Below are 9,452 nucleotides of genomic sequence, written 5' to 3'. Positions count from 1 at the left end.
TGCTGCAAAATGGGATTGTCAAGCAGACCAACTGACCAACACATATATAATAAAAGACTGATACTTGGTGCCTGTGTATCGATACAGCATTGCCACTGAAAATATTGCGATACTATGCTGTATAGATGTTTTCCCCCACCCCTAGTTTAGACGCAATAAAACACCAAAACAGAACCACACGCCAACATAGCTGTGCTAGCCTTTCAAACATGCTCAGAACTATAACTCAGTTAACTCAAAATCAGAACATTAGAAAAGTAATTCATCCGTGGTTATCCAAGACTTTTTGGTGGTGTAAAGTATTAACTCATTCAATCTTTACCACATCAACTAATCTGGGCTACCCACCTTTAAAAGGTTTCCAAATATGGTTTTGCATGGTCTTGAAATTGCATTTCAACAACGAGATAAGATTTTCTGTTTGTCGTTTGGTGGCTGGAGACTGTCCTCCCAAGTAAATCAACAGCGTCATTGGCTTAAATTCTTAATATCTAATTATGTTCGATGGACTACAACCTATAGTGGCAAGAACAGAGTGGTATGCTGCGGATGCAGTTCCTCGAAACATGATTGAGTGGTGCTTACAAGTCTCAGTCAACAAAGACTGCTATTTGTTTGCTGCTTCCTACCAATAATCACCTTTGGTTTCCATGGCCGTGATATTTCATGCTCCCTAAACTAGTAGTTCTTGCTGTTATGGCAACGAGGTTCCCTACCCTTAACCACTTTTTCATCTAGACAATGATCCTTTTCTGACCTTAACCAATTACTTTTTGTTAACTTTACCCAGATGGTTTGTTAAGACAAAACCATCCGAGAAGCCAGCATTGGACACTGTATGGAAAAGGTCAGGCACGCCCGCCATTGTTGTTTTGTTGCCCCCCGTCAGACACACCTAAACCACGCCTCAAGCTCTTTACCAGACGCTAATTGGACTGGTTGGCTGGTAGTTCAGACGCAAACGCATTATTTGAAGCCTAGTCTGGATCAGCTATAGTCTCACATGCACAGCCCTGTTGGGAAGGTCTGGCTAGTCCACACAACATTCCTGGATGTTAGAAAAATGCGGTCTGGTTTCTTGGCATTTTTTTGTTTTTAAACAATCATAATCGTCTTGGGCGGCACTAAGCACTGAGCGCAGCAATGGTGCCTCTACCAAATAACGTTGGTAAGGAACCTGTTTTGGTGGAACGTGTTCATTCAAAAGTAGTTTTAGTCGTGCAAAAGAAAACTCAGATTGGACAGATAGTCTAGCTAGCTTGTCTGATTTTACCCTGCGGAGATCTGAGGAGCAGGAAACCATAGTCCTCAGAAATCCATCGGAGTTTAGAACACAAACACAAAGAAAGCGAAAGTTGATTGACATTCGGCCGAAATGAGGGACATCTGGCAGAATTACCAGGGGCACCTGGATGGAAATGAAATGTTGATTGAAGACTAGGACAGAAGTGCATTTCCATTCTCTTGCCTAACCCAGAGCGTGTTTTGTTCTCCTATCGTAGAATGTATCTTTGATGTAGCCAGACCTTACTCCTTAGCGTGGTGGAGATTGGTGTGACTATGCAAGACTACGTAAAGCCTGACAAGATAGCTTTTTGTGTGATATGTGATCCCGCGATTCTCGTGTGAGCGTGTGATCTTGTGTTATTGCGAGAGTCCAGCTGCCATGCAAGGTCATCTATGCAGTGACATATCAGGAAACAGCCATAAAAATCTTTTTTTACACTGTTAGTCAGATCAGAAGATACTAATAATTTTAAAAGTCCTATGACATGGTGCTTTTTGGAGGATTTTACATAGACCCTAATACTGTATCTGAAGTCTCTTTTATATAGACCTTAGTGGTCCCCTAATACTGTATATGAAGTCTCTTTTATATAGACCTTAGTGGTCCCCTAATACTGTATATGAAGTCTCTTTTATATAGACCTTAGTGGTCCCCTAATACTATGTCTGAAGTCTCTTTTATATAGACCTTAGTGGTCCCCTAATACTGTATCTGAAGTCTCTTTTATAAAGACCGTAGTGGTCCCCTAATACTGTATTTGAAGTCTCTTATATAGACTTTAGTGGTCCCCTAATACTGTATCTGAAGTCTCTTTGCCAAAATTCAGCCTTGGTGCAGAATTACAGCCACTAAAGCCAGTCTCACAATGGGCTTTCCTTGGTGGAGGAGGTGGTGGAGGTGGAGTCTGGGTGTGTGGTCTTGACCAACTGCCACTTGTATGAAAGCCAGGATGTCTCTCTCATAGGTGGGCCAAATTCTCTGGGCGGGCAAAGCAGAGAAAGGGGAGGTAACCTTGCCCCTTATGACCTCATACGGGGCAAGGTTCCAGATCGATCCATCTGAGCTTTCATTTTCTCAAAGGCAGAGCAGAATATCCAAGGCTCGGTTTACATCTATCACCATTTCTAGCCACTGGGGGATCATAGGCAGGCCGGGGGAACGCATATTAATGTTAAAAACATCTTAAAGTGAACTTTTCATGCCATGGGACCTTTTAAACTCAATGTGATTGTTGTGTTTTATAGTTTAGCTGGGAGAAATTGTTGGGTGTGTGACTGCTATAAGCCTAAGCATCATTATGTTTTATCCAACTGTATTATGGACTGTTATAGTCATGGCGTACTCTAGAGTTTTTGTTTTCATCAATAAGTAGTTGGGTTTCTTTTAGATACATTGTCTTTTTACTGGATTTATTTTTTGCTTTTCTGATTGAAGTTAAAGTCAACCTGTAGGATTTCTGCCATAAGAACAGCTCTTCCTCCTGCTTGTGTAACTAAAAAGCCAGCATACTATGGACTTACCATTCCTGGCTGTGTCACTCCAGAATTTGGCTTACACACCAAGATCATATCTTGTCAACAAAAGCCCATTCATGGATATAAAACAGCCCTCATTAACAATTACTTTTTCACTTCATTCCCTCTACATGAGCAGACAGAAAACTGTTCACAGATACAGGCACACACTTCTCCAAGTGAAGCAGCAGGCCTGAACACAGAGATTTATTGTATGTTACACTTCTACTGCCTACTACTTGATTGTAGAAATAAAACTGATACAATATCCCTTTTGCCATATCCTTTACTCAAAGGAAGAGGATTGTAGGTCTCAGCCCTGGATTCACAATTAATATGGGCATAAAAACATAGTAGGTGGTTGAAAGTTTAATTCCACTACAACGTCCATCTCTTTCTGTCAGTATAAAACTTATTCACATATTAAGCCCATGAAATAGTTATAGAAAAGACTGTATAGACAGGCTGTAAACTCCAGTGGTGGACTGTTCAGAGTTCAAATAGATCCTGTATATTTAGACATGATGAGATCAAAGCCTTTCATCCCAGTCTTTATAGCCTCTATAATAAGAAAAGATTATTTTACAGTTGTCCGCCTTGTGCGCTGCATTATATAGAGGACAAAATAATCTGTGTGACTGTTTAACGTGTTGATGGAAAGAAAATCCATCAGGTTAATTTACAGGAAAGAAAAGCAGACACCAATTTTCTAAAGGTTAAAATGAATAGGTGTGGATAGTATACGTGATGCATTTAAAGAGGTTTTGCATTTTCATCAAGTTAGGGGATTTTATAGTTAGGGGAGACCTGAAATCGGTTTCAGGTGAATGGAATTGCTTGATTGACAAAGAACTGACTATGGTTAGGGGCTCACAGACAACATTAAAAAAAAAATTCAGCCATGAAAGACTCACATAACATTACATTAAAAACTAACAGCTACGACAATTCCATGGCAAAAGAAAAACAAACAAGAGTGTGTGTGCAAACTCCATTAAAAAGTAGTGACGATCTATTTGGCCTTGTTTAAAATAGATATGATGCAGTGGAAATAAGAGTAAGTTCTCAATCAACACTTTGCTTCTTTTTTTTTTAAGATTATATTTTTTGGGCATTTTAGGCCTTTATTGGCTAGGACCGAAATTATATAAATGATGGGGGAGAGAGGGGCAACAACACGCAGCAAAGGGACTCAGGTCGGAACCAAACCCGCGGCCCCTATGGTGAGGACGGAGCCTCTGTACAAGGGCACATGCGCTTCAACAGGTGAGCTACCGAGGCACCCACAAAGCTGCTTTTTATATGATCAAAGATCAAGGTAACATAATGCAGAAGAAAATGTGAGGGAATTTCCAGCGAGGATGGACTGAATCATCAGCAGCCCTCATATTGATGCTCTGCTGTATATTGGACCTGACCTACAAAATGTTTTGGAACCCCTGCTGTAGGAATTGTGGTCAGCCACTGGAGCTGAACAAAGCATCTTCCATCTTTCTTGATGATGTTTTTTTTGTTTTGTCCTTTTTCTTCTTAGGGCTTTTACAAGTAACCCTCCCATACTACCGTTTTTAACAGCTGCCTCCTCCGGTACAGTATGCTGTCCTTTGGGCTGGGGGTTGCCCTCCCTGTATTATTATCCCAGTATTGGCTCCCCTGAAGTAAGCCAGTGATCCAGTGTGAACCAGCCACTGCAGGGTGTGCTGACACTGTCCTTCCACTGGTGTGTGAACTATATTAGAGGAACTGCTGCACGCTGTGCTGCACAGCTACGACTCAGTAACTTCCCAGCAAGACAACCAGACTTTCTGTCACTGTGTGTGTGTGTGTGTGTGTGTGTGCGGGGGCTATACCCCTTTGTACTCCACTTTAAAGGTTAACTACGGGTTTTTTTCAACTTGGACTCTATTTCCCTATGTTTTTGTGTCTAAGTGACAGCTTGTATTTACATTCACAAAAATGCTTATTTTGCCACTGACAGCCTCAGATTAATATTCTAAGTGTCTGACAACATTATTGAAAGGATTTCTAAAGAGGCCAACCATTCTGTCAAAGAGTAAGATCCTTTTTTTTTTTTTACATAAAAAATTTTGTTTGGTAAACCCACCTCCATCTAAATAAACAGCCAGTACTGTAAAATTAACTTCATTAAAAATTGAAAGAAACTAAATAAAACTATGAAAATCCATTTTGGGTTGTCTTTCCACCTCACAACTCTGGTTTTGATTCAAATAAACACATAGTTTACAGATTTACATGTGAAAATACTGTATGTTTGCTCTGTACACGCTAAAAGTATTTCTTTTTTAGATGGAGTCTGGTGGGTTTAGCGCTAGTGACTTCAGAGCTGTTTCTGGTTAAACAGAAAGGTCTCAAAGAGATTTTAAAGGTCTATCTCTGAAGGGATCCTTTGCATAATGTTACACTTAGAATAATAAGCCTGTCACCTGCTCTCAGTTATTCCAATCTTACCAGTTTCCATTATAGAAGCTGTGGTAAACGTACTATTCGTCGTATACGTGCCGTCTACCAACAAATGATCAGTATTGCACAAGTTGTAATAGTGCTTATGTGCCAGCTGATAGCAACATATCAAGCTATAATAAGAAAACAACAATGCTATCAACACATCACTATGATGATGCAGATGCAACTTGCCTTTTATTGTCCCTCCGGCACCGCTGAGAGACAACTCATTTGAGACATGTCTCGCTGTTTGAGTGCCTTCCATTTACTCCGCAGGACGTCCTGCGGCTTGCCCTAACCTTTCTTGGCCATTTCCTTCGCGAATTCCTGATAAATTATGGCATTTCTTAATTTAATTAATTTTAAATTAAATGCAAAAAGTCTCTTGTCTCCTCATCTGTCCAGTTACATCTGTCTTTGGAACGTGAACCCCTACAATCTGACATAGGTTATCATGTATGGACCTTATCACAGGACCATAGGACATGAAGTAATTGCCCGTCCTCTGTCTTACATTTCCAACAATTTGGTGTGTCTTTCAGTCCAATTCTAAACAATCTGGAGGGAGTCCAATACAAGCTATGCACAGTCTATATGAGGCGCACCCTCACATCGCGTTCATCCATGTTATCACATACTCTTCCACTATGAGCTCTACTCTGCAGATGAATCCAGTTTTTTAACTCTTGAATTCATCTTTTGAATTCTTTCTTCGGGATACTTTAGCTTATTTTCCAACTCTGCCTTAAGTAATGAAACAGATGCAAATAGAACATCCTTTCTCATACCTACACAAAGCCATGTCAGTTCTGGATTCTATCCACTTCAGGTAGAAGCTGGTGCACCTGCGTTTGTGTCCATCGATGAAAGGGAAGAAAGCTGTGAGATGTTTATTTTAGTTAGTCATGTTCAGACATATGGGCTGTGGGAGTCTGATGCTGAGCACATGGCTGTATGCTCAGGAGTAGTGCTAAGCGGGGTGGTTGTGGAGGGGTCAGACCTGGGCTCTGTTTAGGCTAGGGCTAAGTGCTGGGGTGTGAGTGTGAGTTTGTATGTATGTAAGTGAGAGGTAAAAGCTTCATCAGTTCTGTTCATTCAACAAGCAGGCTGGGGGCTAGGGTGTAAGTTTCACTCAAGACAGGGAGGACATGTCCCCCACTTTTCAAAATCCTGTTTGTGTCATCAGGAAAAGGAACTTAAAGTACTCAATGGAGAAAATCCTCCCATTTTATAAACTGGAAATGGTCTAATCATTTCATTCACTTGTAGGCTGTTAAGTTGTTGGGTAGTTTATTTTATAATAAAACATCCGATTTTATAAATTACATGAGTTTTGTGGGCAAGTAACTAATAACTAATGCCCTAGTAACTAGTAACTAACTAAAACTGTCAGATGAATGTAGTGGAGGAAAAGTACAAAATGTTTCTCTGAAATGTAGCGGAGTAGAAGTAGAAAGTGGCATGAAAAGAAATAACTCAAGTAATTTGTAAATTAACTTGGTTACATTCTACCACTAGAGACAGTCAACAGAATTCCCTTTAACCCTTCTCAAAACCATTGTCTTTTTCTTACTTTAACCAACCTTAAACCAAACTAAACCTTAATCGTTACAGCTTAGATATGGTCCACATCAGATCAGAAAGTTATCATATATTTTAAGATTTAAAATTGATTCTTGACTTTGGAAACAGAAAATGACAAAGACAAATCTCAAATTAAGGTTCACCAATGAGCTGGTCTGGAACCTTCCTCTTTTTTCCCCGGCAAATTGATTTTAGGGTTGTCACGATTTCAATTTTAAACATGTCGATCAAAATGAGCTCACAATTTCCATTCATCAATCTTTGTCTGCTTCGTCTGGTCAGACGGGTAGCAGCTTTTAGCGGGGGACCCCAAACTTCCCTTTCCGGAGCCACATTAACCAGCTCCGACTGGGGGATCCCGAGGCGTTCCCAGACCAGGTTGGAGCTATAATCCCTCCACCTAGTCCTGGGTCTTCCACAAGGCCTCCTCTCATCTGGACGTGCCTGGAACACCTCCCTAAGTCAAAGCGGAAGATCTTAATGTAAAACAAAAATGTTTTCTTTTTTATTATTTATGATTAATTATTATTTTAACAGCTCAGCTACGTTTAAGTTTGAGTTTTTTTGCACTACAAACCCATGAGCATACATTTTGTTCTGTTATTTGCCTTGTGTTTGAAATAACGTTAAGTTTTTTGAATTAAATTATGTAAATATAATATTTGGGGTATTTTTTATCTGATTTATTAAGTAATCGAGGAAATAATCAACTGATTTATCGATTATGAAAATAAGCTTTTGTTGCAGTCCAACAAATCAAATTCAAATTACATTTGAAACATTTTATGGTAAAAAATTAATTAGTTATGGGCAGGTCAGTAAAGCATATTTTAATTTGAGAGAGAGAGAGAGAGAGAGAGAGAGAGAGAGAGAGAGAGAGAGAGGTTAGTAATAAAGTGATAAAGGGAGCCCGCCTCAGACACTCCTCAGGGAAACACATAGAAGTGGCACTTGTGCTGTGTCTGTTTCTAAGTGGCTCTAAAAGCCTGCAGGAGACACCACTCCTGCTAATCTTAATGGTAGATTGTTTCTCTCACACACAGGGCAAGTGGCCTGGACACACACACACACACATACACACGCAAACGCACGGTTTCCGTCTCTGGGGAGCTCTCCAAATGCCAGATGCCAGTTACTCTTATCCAGTCTCAGTGTGCAGCACAGTCATCCCTGTAGGACTGATCTTCCCCTTCCCCTCTCTGCCTTTGGATTATGCTGATCATCCCAAAAAAAAAGGCGTACCAGTTCCTGACTGTATAAATCACAGTGACATCAATAGAAGATTTTCAAGTGGAGCAGAATTCATGGAGAACCAGGAGTGGCTGAGATCAGATTAATGGCCCATGGCACAGCACCAAAGGGTCCTATAGTCCAACTACTGTGTACATCTGTGTGTGTTTGTGTTGAATTCTTACAGATTCAGTGGATGATCATGATCTGTGTGTGTGTGTGTGTGTGTGTTTGTGTGTGTGTGTGTGTGTGTGTGTTTATATGATTCCCTCTGCATCACCTGGATACTGAGTGTGTGTGTGTGTGTGTGTGTTTAAATGATTCCTCTGCATCACCTGGATGTTGATTGAAACTGTGTGTGTGTGTGTGTGTGTGTGTGTGCCTGTGTGTGTGTGTGCCTGTGTGTGTTGTCAGGGTGCAGAGAGTCAGCCTCAGAGTGCAGTGTTCCTGCCAGAGTTCGCCCTGTCCCCTCAGGGCAGCTTCATGGAGGATGCTACAGAAGATCAGTTCCTAACCTACAGATACGACGACCAGGTCAGTCCGCCACCGCTGTTGCTGGAGGCAGTACGGCTTTACAAAAGCTGATGCTAATATCTTGAATGAATTGCTTTTTAATTGCTCTGATGTTGTTACTTTGCGTGCATGTTATTATTTAGGGTTTTAGGCTTAGTTTTACCACAGAGACAAACAGGTCCAACTGTAGGAACACTGATGCTACCAGGTCGTTGGGCTGATTCGTGTTGGCACATGAAGGCGACTTCCCAACTTCAGTGAAGTGCTAACCATTTCAAAGACTATCCCTGGTTAAACTTTTGACTTTGGCTTGTTTTGTCACCATAACACTTCCACTGATCTGATGCCAAGCATAAAACGAAAAGAAAGTTTGTGTTTAGTGTGAATTTTAATCTTGTCGTTAGTGTTCTGGTGGTGGAAGGAGGCTTTTGTTTCAGACTGTCCCTTTAAGGTTTTAAAGGAACGTTTTCGTTCAGAGATGGTCGATGTTTTGGCCCGTAAAGTGTACACAAACACACAGACGTGCATGTGCAAAGGTTAATTGATTAGCTGTCAACTAATACACTAATCACCAGTTTTTTGATAATTTTTTAATCGTTGATTCACATTTACAGTGAAAATGAAAATCTTTAAATCAAAATCTTAATTTTGGAATGTTAAGAACTCCGACACAAATCTTTGTTTAAATGCTTTAAGCAATTGTTTAATAATTGACAAACTTTCAACATAATACCCAGTAACAGACAGTCAGATGGTGTTGTGGGCGGGACATTAAGTTAGACTCAGTGGTGAGTGAAACCGAAGCAGAGGCCAATGATCGGTCTATCCCACGCACATGTGCACACGCACACACACACACA

At 40.6% G+C, this 9,452-nt stretch overlaps 1 protein-coding gene and 1 long non-coding RNA gene across 3 annotated transcripts in view; one reads left to right on the top strand and one right to left on the bottom strand.

Annotated features, from left to right (window-relative positions):
- The window catches only part of adamtsl3 (ADAMTS-like 3), a 238,953-nt gene that overhangs the window by 25,253 nt on the left and 204,248 nt on the right, over positions 1-9,452 (top strand). For both annotated transcript variants that reach the window (XM_032537404.1, XM_032537405.1), the window contains exon 3: positions 8,494-8,613. In XM_032537404.1, coding sequence (XP_032393295.1) covers positions 8,494-8,613 — 120 coding nt within the window. The remainder of the gene's footprint in view (positions 1-8,493; positions 8,614-9,452) is intronic.
- The window catches only part of LOC116702899 (uncharacterized), a 16,575-nt gene that overhangs the window by 4,194 nt on the left and 2,929 nt on the right, over positions 1-9,452 (bottom strand). The window contains exon 2 of the long non-coding RNA XR_004335281.1: positions 2,085-2,089. This is a non-coding gene — a long non-coding RNA (uncharacterized LOC116702899). The remainder of the gene's footprint in view (positions 1-2,084; positions 2,090-9,452) is intronic.

The sequence above is a fragment of the Etheostoma spectabile genome, chromosome 15 (assembly GCF_008692095.1).
Source record: "Etheostoma spectabile isolate EspeVRDwgs_2016 chromosome 15, UIUC_Espe_1.0, whole genome shotgun sequence".
Classification (NCBI taxonomy): Eukaryota; Metazoa; Chordata; class Actinopteri; order Perciformes; family Percidae; genus Etheostoma; species Etheostoma spectabile.
The sequence above is the reverse complement of the archived record's forward strand: the minus strand, read 5'-3'. Positions and strand labels throughout refer to the sequence as shown.